Below are 15,776 nucleotides of genomic sequence, written 5' to 3' on the forward strand. Positions count from 1 at the left end.
TCTTGAATTTACATTATATTTTAATTCTTGTACTCTTAAATCAGTTCAGAAACCTTCACAAGCGACTGATAAAACTAAGAACCATATTTGTCAAAAGTATCAAAGACTGATGCAAGATTCAAAAGGAATATATATAAAATCATACAAGTTTTGTTTTTTCTTAATTACATACCAGTCTCAGTTAAATAAAATTATAACCCATTTCTTCTCATTTTTGACAACCATACATACTATCTCTTCAAAAAAACACTTAACATACCTCATAAGACAATCTGAGCATTCATAAGGAGACTCGCCAGTGTGACGGCGTCGGTGTTCTTTGAAGTGTGATGGATGGCGAAACTTGCGTCCACAGTCTACACAAGTAAATCGTGTTTGGTTGGTGTGGATGAGCATGTGGTAATTCAAGGAGTGTTGTCGCGTGAACACTGCTTCACAGATTCGACATTCATATGGCCGAATGCCTAAAGAAAAAAAAAAATTAATTCCTTCCAACCCAAATCACCCGCTCAAGCTTTATGATTCTAGAAAGCCCTAATGCAATGACTATAAAATATAGATCAGGTAATTATGAACAAAATTCTCAAGCAGAAATGGACAAACATGTTCTGACACATTTTAAATAATGAGCTTATCAAGTCTCAATCATTTCCAACAATTTGAATAACAATCTTTATTAAACTAAAATTTGTTATATACATTAAACAAGCAACTTTCCTATGAAAATATTGTAAGCCTTCCAACTATTTAATGGTACAAGAGCCTAAGTTGAAATTAAAATATATGAAATATATTTGCACATTTTTAGTAAAGCAGGCACTAATTTTCCAGTAGTGTTAGTATGAAAAGCAGAATGACAGGCCAGGTACTACTGAAAAGCAGTTAACTAACTTTACCTTCAAATTTTCCCCATCACAAGAAAGTGGTGGGTAGAGAAGATAAATGTCAAGATAACATTTTTAGTCATGCCTTTCAAGTGATATTTAGGTTTGACTCCACGCGTGCTCAATTATGTTCCCCCTTATTTACATTTTTTAGACATGAAAAGCTGACCTGAATTACCTACCTGCATGACTGCGGTAATGGGACAACAGAGTGGACGGAGCAGTGAACAGGCGAGGTGGATGACATATCTTGCATTCAAGTGTGTCCAGTGCCATAACAGACTGTGACCTTATTTCTGTAATAAGCTTCAAAGCCATCTCTTTTTCAGCCTGAATAATGAAGGTAAGCATTTAAAATTTAAATAAAAATTAATAACAAATCAAACTTCACATCTCACAATGCTTAGTGAACTATTTCTTTAAAGCATTACCTTGGAAAAAGCAAATTATATTTACAGTCAGACCTTGCTATTCACAAGTTTTGAAATTCACTACAATCACTATTCAAGAAGTTGACATTTGCTACAACTTCACTAAACACCACTGCTGGGGTTCACAAACATTAAACTGGCAAGGATTTTATGTGGCTTATGCACATTCTGACTGCTCTAACTTGACACTTATAAAAACGCTCCCTGTAAAGCCTTCTGCACAGAAAGATACCCACAAAAAGAAATAAAAAGGTAATGCTTACTTTATTCTATATCATATGTAATTGAACAAATCTACTTTATATATTACCACCTACATGTTTCTGGCTGGAAAGTGGTGGAAGTACTGTACTTGGTACAAGCTGCCATTGATTTGCACGATATTAAAAATGTAGGTAATTTTTGATGGGGCACAGGTTGAGTAATCTACAATAATCTGCATGATCTTCACTGCTAGTCTTGCATTTCAAAACTTTTGGAGAAATTGTACCCCAAACATCACTGCACATCTCATGCATTCTACATTTCATTATATGCTACATTAAATGAACAAATCCACAATGGCATTGATGAGGGTTCAAACCTATGCACTGAACGTTCCCAGACGTGCTCTAGTCAAATGTACCACGACATTTGTAGAATTGTAACCTGGAACACTACTGCCTTCACGAGTATCCTGAGGCTTCCACTGAAGCAGAAGGCCCTTGTGGATTTGTTTACTTTATATGTCACGTTATTGTGATTTCTGTGTGTATGCTGCATTAATGACTGGAAAATAGAGTAGCATGATATGTTATTGAAAAAATGGACTTTTAGAAGTCTTTGAAGCCTAACTTTTTCTCATATATATATATAATACCTTAATACTTAGTTTGAGTGGGTTTTTTCCATTTACATTGTAATACAGGAATGTAATCCCTGCCAATTCAAGGACCATTTTCAATTATGCTCAGGCAGGTGTTTTATTGACATGTGGAAAAATGTATACTTTGGGAAGTCTCTGGAATGCATCTGTATTTTTCCCATACTGTAATAACATTAAGTTTGCAATTAGCCCAATCACACATGCCAAGTTTGTCTGGAACGCATCACTCGTGAATAGTGAGAGCTGACTGTATATCACTTCAGTTATGTCAGTGCCATAAATTTAAAGCTAGAGAAAAAAAGTATTGCTAAAATACAATAAAGTACAACTAAACTGCCATCTAATTTCACAAACTTTTGTATTTATAATAATTCTTGAAACTTGCCTTGCTTTGACCGATGAACTTGGCTCGGCCTTTGGGTTTTTTTCGCACCTTGTATTCATCCCTTTCTATTACCTTGGACACAGTCTCTACACTGTCAGAGGGATTATTGTGGTCATACACAACTGGCAAATCTGCTGTTAAAGAAAAACAAGAGTTGAATATAATGAAATGGTGGGACTTCAGTTGCTTCAGTACCCAAGATAAGCCAAGTGCTGATACAGTTGTACCTTAGCAAGGTGCTCCAGGCATCAGAGACCCATCCTTGTCTACCAGCATCTGGCTCTCTCTACGAGGGCAGGAAAGCTTGTTTTAGATGCACTTATGCTTTTTGGTGGTTTGTCTTAATTTTGAGTTCATTTCTGACCTCCAAGTAAGATTCTGGGCCTGACTCCTGGTAGGTAAGGGTGGGTGCTGGAGGTCTGTTGCATCTTCCAGAGGCATGGTGGTGTAAGTGCTCAGTTTAGCTCAGGGGGGATATTAAGGGGATCCTTCCAGAACTAAAAGAATGCCAAAAACAATTTTTAATCGCAATAAAAACACTATTTTTAGACTTCTCGGTTTATACTTCATCAGTTTTGAATTGTATGCAAACATTGACATGTAAAAAAACTCTTCTTTGGGCACGATGTACACAGACTAGATAATGGTAATAATGATTGTAATGGTGGAAGTGATGATTTATAGGGAAGCAATTATGGTTCGTAGTGCCTGCCCTTTAGCAACTACAGAAGTGAAATCAACTTTTTTATGCCCTACTACCAAGCCTTTTATACCCAATACACAAGTGATTATGATGTTTGTGGCAGAAGTAATGATAATCATGATAGAATGAGAGTGGGAATAGGTATTCAGAATATAATATAACGTGTATTAAGGGAAAGTTGAAGGAGATGCTAACTGCAGTATCATATTCCAAAATGGATTAGTCTGACCAGAAGGCTCAAAATGAATTTATCCAATCAAATTCATATACTGTACAATATATATATCGTAATATAACTGACATTGTGAAGAATTTCACCTTTAAGCCTATTTTAGTAATGATATATTTAGTTTCATGGTTTAAGAAGTACATTTCCAACTTTAAAATCAAACTTTTTATAGCAAAAATATATAAATTACTTTTGTTATCTATTGACTAATTAGTTATTGACTAATCTATGTAATTAGCTAATCTATTTATATCTATTGCAAAATGTCTTAGGTAATAATCATTTGTAACAACTTTTGAATTATTCACATGCATCACTGAAAATGTGTAAAAATTGTAGAGCATTCACGTATATTTCATATATTGCTCACAGTCCTCCACCTCTCCTCTGATGACCTATAAAGTGGTTATGAAACTTGCCACATTGTCAAAAAACAATAAAGGCCATATTTTGCAACATCATAACACAAGACCAAATATGTGATGGCATTTTACATATATAGCACTCATAGGAGAAATGACTCCATGTTTATCTTTTAAGGTTATTGTAAACAGTTACCTGTTGGATGCAAGAACTCCTAAGCATAACACAATTTCACTTAACTACTGCATGGCTTATAAGTACAAATAGCAACTTCACCAAACTACTGTTGATTGCTTATGTTTCGAGCATTATTAGCAACTCCAGGATCAAGAACTAAAGGTACCAATACTAAAAAAAAGTGAGAACTAAAGGTACTCCTATGCAAGACACCTATTTACTGGTGAAGTTCCCAAGATAAATCACACAATTATGCTTTTCAAACTCCTTTTATGCACTAAACTTTTTTTTACTGCTAATATGCAGTAATTTACTCTTTGAAAACTAGGTACAGGAGCCAATTTCATTAACAACGCACCTGAGCGCATAATCTTGTACTGTTGATCAGGAGTGAATTCCACCTCACAACCCACAACTGGCAGAGGTGTTCCACTGCTGCCAGAGTCTTGTGCCATCTGAAAAAAACAACTAAGGTCAATAAATTTGTATTTATATCTATTTAATTGAATAATGAACACTCTTCAAGATTTATTCTCTTTAGGGACTACTACATCTAATATAATCTAGAGATGCCATTGTACACGTTTCCTGTGAATTTATATCCAATCGGCATAAAGTGCAGATTGGATATAAATATAAAGTGCAGAAGAGTGCATAAAACTAAACATCATAATCTAATAGCACTAAAGAGGGCAAGATAAAGCTGGAGAATCACACAAGAGGCTTTATTGCTAATGCTTCTAGATATGAATCTCGGTACTGTATTCTATTTGCTGTATCGATATTTGACCTGTGATTCCTTCTAATTATGACTCCAAAATCTTTGTTCCCATTCAGATTTGGTAATTTCCAACATTGTCTAGCTGACATCCTGCAACTGTTACCATTACTTAGGCTACGTACCCTCAATTAAACTGCATCTACTACCCTTTTGTGAAATTTTCAAAGCATCTCTAAATTATTTTTTATCGATTTCAAATGCTGTATTCTTAATTTATTTTCTGCATTATTTACAGTGCCTGGAAATTTGCTAATGATTCTACTGTTCAACTATGTCTAAATCATTTATATAAATAATAAAATAAATAATTAATAAAATGTTTTTAACAAATAAATATATATATATATGTATATATATATTTATATATATGTATATATATATATACATATATATATATATATATATATATATATATATATATATATATATATATATATATATATATATATATATATATATATATATATATATATATATATATATATATGTATATCAAAAGTTTGTGAGGGTACCACCTCTGGTGCCAATGTGGGGACCCATAGCCTCGGAGAAGAAAATAAAAAGTATTCAGAGGAGACCTTGTGGCTTCTCACTGAACACTAATATTATCTTCTCCTACCACCCCCATTCTTTTGTATGTACACATATATATTTACTTTATTTGAACTTTGTTACAAAAAAGGAGTTACATATGGGTTACAAAGATGGTTGTCATAGGTTGTCGAGTTCCTCCAGCTCCTCAGATGGCGGGCAGGAACCCTGGATGCAGTGCGCATTTCCCCTCTGTATCGCCACACTGAGGTGTATATGTATATCTATATCTATATATCTATCTATCCAGGGGGAGGAGTCATGAGGCATTCCATTGTCAACATTATTCAAATCTGAATTCACTACTGTTTAATTTACAATAACACAGTAGACCAATATTCAATGGCAGTACATTATATGCTACATTTAACTAATGGAGTAAAAAAAGGCAACATTTTAATTTTGGTTAAACGAGAAACATAAATATACTGAAACAACTTTTACCGTTATAACAAATTCCCGAAGGATCTACTTACTATGCCTCCACACAATTCTTGATTCATGTGCTGGTGAAGCAGAGTTGACCGATCCTCTGAAGGACATTCCTTAATATACACATTGCCAACAGAACCATTAATGCAGCCTCCTGAGCTCCATGATATCTGAAATTATTTATTTCTAAGTGTTGGGGGCAAAAAGTATTCACCAGTGAATAGGTGTGGGGAAGAGCATGTACATGTGGGTGAAATAATTAGAGTGCACATGAATGGGTGGAGAGCATGGATGACAAGTACGGTATTTAGATGTACTGTATTATGCATGGGCAGGGTAGATATTATATGACAATTGGTGCATTGCAGGTAGTTAACTGGGCAAGTGCTGTGTAGTGGGAAGGAGTGGGAGTATATGGTGTATAGGTGTGGGTGAGCACTGTGTACTATAAATACCATAGGAGTGGGTTCCGGATGTTTTCCATGTATGTGTGTGGGTGCTGGGAATGCCATAAATGGAGGCCGTGCTTGAGGATGGCAAGTGGAGGAGAAAGAAGAGGAGAGACAAAAAGCGTAAGAAAAGGAAATGGGTGGTGGTGGTATTTTGAGTGGGAGGTAAGTAAAATGAGAAGGGAAAAGATAAGGAAATTTGTATAGAACCTGATACTATATGACCAGAAGCTAAATATATATAACCTTAAAGTAATCCCACACCAATTCTGAACTTTGAAAGAATGAGAAATCATTCATGAGACCTTGTGTAAAAGAACTCTGCAATACAGAATTGGATGCTTGCCATACACCAGCATAATTGAATAATGGCACAATTATGAAAAATGGATCAATGAAAATTTATATACTGAATAACATAGCCCGAAGATATACAGACTGCTATTCAGTATATAGTATACTGATCCATTTATATACAGTATATAAATGGTTCCAAACTGAAATTTATTATCTAATGCAAAATAATTCCCTAGGGTTGTTGTGATAGGCCTACTGGAAACTTCCCCCGGCCTCAGGGATGTGTATAGAATAGTTTTATTGCAGCTGTGATTATTAATTATAGCTATATCACTCAAATTCTTCCTTTTCTGCACCCTACCTATCAGACGATATGTCTAAAATGTCCCACCACGGGACTATGGTCCAATAACAATGTGAACCTTCCTCATACTATACTTTAATTAGAAACGTGTGACAATTAAATCTATATGCAAACTTGAGAAGGAAAGTTGGTAGTACAATGAGAGCCCCTGGTCAGGAAGGATAATATAGGATGAACTGAAGTTATGGATCTGAACACTTCACAATTTTCATCATGTAAATACTTACAGGAATTAAATGAATAAAATACACCCAAAACATTTAGATAGATTCTCTAAAGTATCTAATAACTTGGTGGCATTATGAGACATTGAATATTAGTTATTTGGTCACAGTCAATGGCAGAAAAAGAAAACAAAAAGTTAAAGGTGAATTAATGAACTAGTAATTCATAAAAAGTTAAGCAATGGGAGGCATATAACCACATTTTCTTGGTAAAGTATCCTACGAAAACAGAATACATGATTAATCAATACCTGACAAGGTTCCTGACCAGTGAACCTTTGAGGGCCATCAGTAGTGAAGACAGCTCCCGCACCCACATCTACCTGCTCTTTATTTTCGTAATTGATGGACGGTGCAGCTTTCAGGTACACATGATCATGTGACACCACTTGCTGAATTGGTGGGCTTTTATCCTCCTTTCTTTCCTGCTAAAATAAAATTGCAATCAATTGGGAGGTATTCCTGTATCCTCTTCCCTATTATAATAGGTGATAAAGAGCCTAGACTGGATACTTTAAAACTAAGGGTTGTAAAAGCAAAATACACCACCTGAATACTCGATTAGTGTTTTGTGGCTGCGTATGTGTGTAATAAATGAGAATAATATTGATGTTTTAGTGCATGATGAATTTTGACCAGTTACTAAAAAATGAGTTTGAGAGAGAAACCTCGACTTACTGACATTGCAAAGCAAATCTGCACATAAAAAGAATTGCACAACCATTAGCTATATGGTACTTAAAAACCATGTAATTTCCTTAAAACTATACTCATAGTTCCAATGAACAAACTAGAGCCTCAATGACTTGTAGCCTTATATGAGTTACTTATTATGGAGGTGGCATCCACTTCAAACATTTCTCCATAAGGCTGCATCACCACCACAAACAATTCAAGCTGTATAACCCAACCCTTTCTTTTGTATAATGTTATACTTTCCTCTTCCAAGATACTTTTCATGAAGACCATATATAGAAGAGATTATGAAGCACTTGACAATTTCAGAATAGTTTTTAATTCATGCAGAAGAAATGCCAAAGAAACTGTTTACAACATATGCATAATACAAATTAGAAAATGCAGATGTATGGTGTCCATATCTCAGCAGCATACAGATAAGAATAGGTTCAAAGACAGGCTACTAAATGGCTCCTAATCTTGACACAAAAGAGCTACAAAGAAAGGTTGAGGCATTAAACATGCCATAGTTAGTAAAAGATAAAAAAAAAAAAGAGGGAATATGACCATCACATAAAATGTTATGACAATTGACAATGTTATGAAGACTTTTTTTTTAAATCCACAACCAAGAACCAGAGGTTATAGATTTAGATTCAAGCCAAAAAAACAAAAGGCCCCCCAATAAGTATGAAAAACTTCTTTTACCAACATTATGGTAGACAAAAACTAAAATGAGAGGGTAGTGAAGCTTATCAAAACTGTATAAAGCTATAAAACTCTTCCTACATAAATTATAAGGAAGATGGACCACAAAGGGTATAGCTCTTATCCTAGAACAACATTTAGGTAACTTAAAAAGAATCTGGTAAATCAATAATTTAACAAAAAACTAAAAATATAAACCTTTATATCAACTTTCATATCTGAGTTGTTGTTGTTATCATTGATGTTGCTATTGGTGGCTTGCATTTCAGATGCCACACACTTCACCTTCTTGGCACGAACTTTTCCTGTAATCTCCACCTTTCTCTTTGGCTGCTTCAAGTCCATGACCACAATTTCTTGAGTAGTCTTTGCATCTACTTGCATTTCATCTGTTCTTACTGAAGGTTGACCAATTTTCTTGTCCTTGCTTATTCCTATCCCATCTCTCTTTTTACAGAATTCATTTTCTTTTTCCGGAGTAACAGTGGAGACTTTCTTGGGTCTACTGGCATTGTCTGCAATACGAGTAAGTGTTCTTGGCGACCCCCCAGATTTGCAACCCCGACCATTTGTTGACAAGTTACGTTTGCGTGACCCTGAACCTTCTTGTTGAGCCAGACGTCTGTTCCTCGCTGGAATGGACTCCAGCACATAACTTTGACGACTTTGTGTACCTTAAAAGATACAAAAGAATTTTATTTCACTTTACACTAAATTTGTCATCAAACAAATATTGTCTATTCACTGTAAAAAATATATTTAAATGAGAATATTGTGATCTGGTTATTGTGATTATATATATATATATATATATATATATATATATATATATATATATATATATATATATATATATATATATATATATATATATATATATATATATAAATAAATAAATAAATAATAGGGGTACATATATATATATAATATATATATATATATATAATAAAAAAGTAGCAGAAAAAAAGCACTTACTTTTATGAACATCCATAAGACTTTTAAGATGGACTTGAAGGTGAGACTTCATGCCTGCTCGTGCCTTGTGCTCACTACCAAAGCTTTGGAAATACTTTGAGCAAGCAGCAGGAAGCATGCCACATGTGTATGTAAATCTTTTCCACATTTCATTGGACTCAAATTCAGCAAATAGTTTAACAAGCAAGTTGTCCGTCATGCCTGCTACGTGCTCTAAGGTTAACAACTCATAGTCACTTGGCTTGCGGCTTGTTGCACTACTGGCCTGTATAGAAATAATAATGGTTATACATTTACAAATAAAATTAACTACTGTATTACAAACAATACAAATAATTTACACAAAATGTAATTAAGATTTTCATGCTAAAGCATAGCTGCTAGTCTCACTGCCACAAAAATAAAGATAATGGCTTTAAGTTAATAAGTACAGTCCAAAATACATGCATCTTCAATACATACAGTAGTTTTCAGGTAGAAAACAGGTTTTCAACATATTGGCAATAAAAACTTGCATTGATGTAATAGGGTTCTAGATACTATACTTAATCATCAACTTTGGGTACAACTTGAGTGCAAGTCCAAGACACTAATATTTGTATTAGGGACCTAAATAAGAGAATAAATGTGACAAATTGCAGTTGGAAGTGGGACCAACCAACCAGATTTACTCTAAGCCTTGGCAAGGTTAGTGAACTCAACCTTTACTATCAAGTGTACATATACAATAAACTAGATATAGTAAACTACAGCCATATAAATAGAATATCATCCCTAACAAAAAATTGTAATTGTTTAAGAGCCTACATGTACAGTATTTATTTTTTGAACTAATAAATCTTTCACTGTTAACAAAAATAGTTGAGTTATGCTGTGCACAATATATTTCATGCCCTTTACCAACCCATGAGGAAAAATGTATTAAAAAATCCACCCAACACACTTTTATGCCTGTCAATATCAAAGAAACCAAAGATATTAATGGAGAAATGGTTACCAAAAGAAGTTTTAAAATAAATTACCTTTGATTTGTATATAGAATTTGTGTCTGTTACAGATGGGTCAGTATGAAGAGTTACAGATGCAACTTCAGCCAACATATTGAGCATTGAGAGTGCATCTGGACCAGCACAAGTCACACCCCCCGTGCGCACACCTTTTGCAGGCGAGCGTGTGCGTGGTGTGGACACGGGGGATTCCTCTGGACGGGGTGCCATACTTTTATCAACTGTAAATAAATAACTATAAAAATTAAATACTGACTAATATAAAAAGATGTGTACCATATTTGTTATTTATATACAAGAAGGTACAATGGGTTATATTAGAAGTCTGGGTAACAATTGGGATATACATTATCACATAAGTAAACAACTTAGGTTGTATTATTCCTTTAAAATCTTGATACTGTAGTAAAAAAATCAACATTTATATATTTTATTATGAGAGTGTGTAAACTTGAAAAAATTACATACACCAATCATATCTGGTAAAATAAATCTCCACCAATGTAACAACAAATAAAAATATGCATTTCATGAATTCCAGATTTTGCAAAATACCTAAAGGGGTCCCAAGTGATAATAACTCAGGTTTTCAAGGTTGCACTGTATTATACAAGTACCATACATTCATAAAGACTTCATACAATGAGCACTTACCAGCTGGATTATCATTAGGTCACAATCACCAAACTAAAAACAAAGTTGATATGGTACTTATACATTTTTTGAATGGAGCTTTTTATTTAGTCATTCTGTACTATGACCAAGTACAGAACTTAACTTATTCATTTAACAATACTGGAACAGTATTGCCTAACAAAATTAAATTACAACTAGAGCAAGATGACCATCCCATCAGAGTAATGAAAAGTAATGCAATACCAGCCAATTAATGTTCCTAAAAGAGTACTGGGGTATATTTCAGGTATTATTATTAATTAGATTTTATCTTTAAAATTATACAGTACAGTACTTTTTAAATGAAAAGGGCGAGTTACTTGTGTATAAAACTTTTTTTTGGGGGGGTTGGGGGGGGGAGATATACAGTACTGAACCAAAAAAAACTAAAAACATTGTTCTTTCACATTTTATATAGAAATATGGTTTGAGTATCTCAATACTAGGTAATAAATGATCCCAATGTATTGAACATAAATAAAAAAATAAGCCTACTCAATGTAATTTTATACATCCGAGTCAAAATAAAATTACAAACAATAATTCCCTATTTTTGTCTGCATTGATTTGTGTAGTTTCCTCTTACAATGCTCCTGACAAATTTAGATCTACTGCACTGGGTTATGTTTCCCTCTTATTCCAAAATGGCTGCACTTATAGTGCCCAAACCTCTATTCTGAAGGCTGGACTAAAATGTTCCTGAATGTTAAAAGTATCATTTTGAGGCAATTGAAGTAACTTGTCTATCACGGTGAACACAAGTGTTCTCGCTAATCAGAGAAATTGTTAAATTATCATCAATAAGTCATCAATATAGCTTATAATTTGAAATTGGAATTGTAAACTAGATGTAGGAATGGTGTCATTTGTAGTGAGACAGCTCACAGCCAAGAAAACACTGGATAATATGCTTTAATTTTAAAATACACTACCTAGTCCTGGCAACTCCTAGAAAATATTAACTTGTTTTATCACAGAATAATGGCTCCTAAATCTGATCAAAACAAGTATGCACCTGCCAAATTTAATTAGCAAACCTACAGTAGAAACCAGGCTGTAAATCATTTAAATAGCATAATGTATTTAATTAAGGATCATTATGCCTTCCATTACCTGTGAATTGTGTGTAATCTATAAATTAGCCAAGTACACACCATGATAATAGACTTGTCTATATAATGTCTATGTTTACATTGAGTGATATAATGGACATGCCACAGAGGTCAGTGAGGGCAGCGACAGGAGGCACGTGCCCTGTGAGCACGAGTAACCCAGCACGTGCCCTGTGAGCACGAGTAACCCAGCACGTGCCCTGTGAGCACGAGTAACCCAGCACGTGCCCTGTGAGCACGAGTAACCCAGCACGTGCCCTGTGAGCACGAGTAACCCAGCACGTGCCCTGAGAGCACGAGTAACCCAGCACGTGCCCTGTGAGCACGAGTAACCCAGCACGTGCCCTGTGAGCACGAGTAACCCAGCACGTGCCCTGTGAGCACGAGTAACCCAGCACGTGCCCTGTGAGCACGAGTAACCCAGCACGTGCCCTGTGAGCACGAGTAACCCAGCACGTGCCCTGTGAGCACGAGTAACCCAGCACGTGCCCTGTGAGCACGAGTAACCCAGCACGTGCCCTGTGAGCACGAGTAACCCAGCACGTGCCCTGTGAGCACGAGTAACCCAGCACGTGCCCTGTGAGCACGAGTAACCCAGCACGTGCCCTGTGAGCACGAGTAACCCAGCACGTGCCCTGTGAGCACGAGTAACCCAGCACGTGCCCTGTGAGCACGAGTAACCCAGCACGTGCCCTGTGAGCACGAGTAACCCAGCACGTGCCCTGTGAGCACGAGTAACCCAGCACGTGCCCTGTGAGCACGAGTAACCCAGCACGTGCCCTGTGAGCACGAGTAACCCAGCACGTGCCCTGTGAGCACGAGTAACCCAGCACGTGCCCTGTGAGCACGAGTAACCCAGCACGTGCCCTGTGAGCACGAGTAACCCAGCACGTGCCCTGTGAGCACGAGTAACCCAGCGCGTGCCCTGTGAGCACGAGTAACCCAGCGCGTGCCCTGTGAGTACGAGTAACCCAGCACGTGCCCTGTGAGCACGAGTAACCCTGCATGTGCCCTGTGAGCACGAGTAACCCAGCACGTGCCCTGTGAGTACGAGTAACCCAGCACGTGCCCTGTGAGCACGAGTAACCCAGCACGTGCCCTGTGAGCATGAGTAACCCAGCACGTGCCCTGTGAGCACGAGTAACCCAGCACGTGCCCTGTGAGCACGAGTAACCCAGCACGTGCCCTGTGAGCACGAGTAACCCAGCACGTGCCCTGTGAGCACGAGTAACCCAGCACGTGCCCTGTGAGCACGAGTAACCCAGCACGTGCCCTGTGAGCACGAGTAACCCAGCGCGTGCCCTGTGAGCACGAGTAACCCAGCACGTGCCCTGTGAGTACGAGTAACCCAGCACGTGCCCTGTGAGCACGAGTAACCCTGCATGTGCCCTGTGAGCACGAGTAACCCAGCACGTGCCCTGTGAGTACGAGTAACCCAGCACGTGCCCTGTGAGCACGAGTAACCCTGCATGTGCCCTGTGAGCAGGAGTAGAGTAGTTTGTTTACACTCAACCCCCCCCAAAGTTACCCTTCAATGCTAATAGTCAAACAAAAAAACCTAGAAATCTCTGAACTCAACGCATAAAATAATTACCAAAATACGTATAAAGAAGCTTTACTACATATTAAGTTCTGGCTGCTATACAACTATTACTGGCGTCCCACAACAATGACAGGACCAGCGAGTCCTCTTCAGAATGGCCCCCTTGTCATCCTCTAATTAAATAATTACCTTTTATACAGTCTGCAAAACTTGAGTAGTAAACCTTAGGCGAGAGAGAGATGTGAGAGGTGTGAGGGAGGTGCGAGAGGTGAGAGTGTGAGGACCTGACTCAGGCCACGCACTCGCGCCAAATTCCTGCCTGAAACGCTTTGCGTAATAGTGGCTTTAGGCATTGTATGTACTAGCTCTATCTATAAATCCATCAATTTATGTAAAATCTCTTTGTATGTATGTACCTTACCTGAATAAACATTTATTATTTATTTAAATACACCACACTACCACAGGGACGTAACCCCCCGCCACCTACTTCTCTCATCACCTCTAGTTTAACTTACTAACTCCTCTGAAACGGTCGTCAAAGAGCACACAATTATTGTAATATTCCTTAAAGTTGTATAGTGGACGTGGTGCCTGAGAGCGGTGTGGCGGGGAGGTGAGATATGTGTGTGTGAAGGTCTATCGTCTGCTGGTGAGGGAAGTGTCAGGACGTGTTGTTTACCTCGCAGCCTCTCAACAGGTCCCTCTACCGCCTCTATTATGGCCTCCTCCTCCCTCTACACGGCCTGTGTAGAGCCTCACGCTTCGCCACACTCTCCCTACACACCGCCGCCACGCTGCCCACATCTACCCAGCATCGCCTTAACGCGCCACACCAACAATGTCTAAAGTTTGGAGCGTGACCCCAGTTCGCGCGTCCCGTACAAAGCAGACGCCATTGTTGGCCGCCTAGCAGCCGACGCTAACTTGACAGATTGTCAAACTTTCTCTGTGCGGCACGGAGCTCTCCCTCTTGCTGAATCCTCCCCCACTGCCCAGATCTGAGATGCTCGTGCCACAATGGTTGCTGCGTGCCACTTACCTCTGAGCATCTCCTCCGTTTCCGTGGCTTTCCGACGAGTTTTCATTCTGCGAGTTTGTTTGACACTTGTCTCCTGGCGAGGGAAGGTGGCGCCACGTGCAGCTGCCTCCTCCTCCCTCGCCCGTACCTCCTCTCCCACACACTCACTCCTCTCTATTGCCTCTTATTAATGTGCCAATATCCTTTATTCTAATCTAATTCTGATATTCACATGTCATATAAAGTATACATTGAGGGGATATATTGAGGTTGTCGCGACACTGGGCGCCCCCACCGACCACGGCGGGGTCCACCTACTTGTTGCTTCATGGCTCCCACACCTCCACCACCATCGCACACACACATCACTGATATTAATTTAATGCCTAACGTTGTGTGAATAGTTTAAGGTAGGATGTATATAGTGCTGGGAACCATCTGGCGATATATTACGAGAGGTAATATGCGTCGCTGCCAACTCGGCCAGAAGGAAGAGGAAAGCGCGGGAAGGTCACTATGGTGGCAGACGATTTCTTTGTTCATAGTTATGGTGACCGTAGGCGGTAGTCGAGATGCCTTCCATTTTACCGATGCTTCTTGTTTATAATGTATCCGCCAGTATTATGTATTGTAATTAGCGCTATATATAACATATTATAGCATATATACACACAGCTGGTTTATTGGAATGCTCGAGCCATATGTTAAAATTTTGTAATGTTTATCACTTTCCAAAACTTAAAATCTATACTAATAGTTAAGAAACGTGGTGTAACTTATTAATATCATCTGAATTCGGACATGATAACGTTGCACAGATTGCTGAGGCAAGCAAATCATTGTTTTCTCAGCTGGGGGCGTGTGGCAGGGGGAGTATCCACA

The 15,776-nt window shown here is 37.9% G+C and overlaps 1 protein-coding gene across 5 annotated transcripts in view; it reads right to left on the reverse strand.

Moving 5' to 3' along the window:
- LOC123747389 (uncharacterized) overlaps nucleotides 1-15,776 on the reverse strand; it is a 28,694-nt gene extending 12,918 nt beyond the window's left edge. Inside the window, exons 1-10 of one of the 5 annotated variants that reach the window (XM_045729572.2) lie at nucleotides 14,916-15,776; nucleotides 10,559-10,764; nucleotides 9,537-9,801; nucleotides 8,760-9,235; nucleotides 7,427-7,600; nucleotides 5,886-6,011; nucleotides 4,396-4,492; nucleotides 2,566-2,699; nucleotides 1,067-1,214; nucleotides 260-464 (exon numbers count right to left, since the gene is read on the reverse strand). In XM_045729572.2, coding sequence (XP_045585528.2) covers nucleotides 260-464; nucleotides 1,067-1,214; nucleotides 2,566-2,699; nucleotides 4,396-4,492; nucleotides 5,886-6,011; nucleotides 7,427-7,600; nucleotides 8,760-9,235; nucleotides 9,537-9,801; nucleotides 10,559-10,764; nucleotides 14,916-14,961 — 1,877 coding nt within the window. In that variant the 5' untranslated portion in view covers nucleotides 14,962-15,776. The other 4 variants (XM_045729571.2, XM_045729570.2, XM_045729573.2 and 1 more) reach the window with 4 other exon arrangements.

This window comes from Procambarus clarkii, chromosome 94 (genome assembly GCF_040958095.1).
Source record: "Procambarus clarkii isolate CNS0578487 chromosome 94, FALCON_Pclarkii_2.0, whole genome shotgun sequence".
Lineage (NCBI taxonomy): Eukaryota > Metazoa > Arthropoda > Malacostraca > Decapoda > Cambaridae > Procambarus > Procambarus clarkii.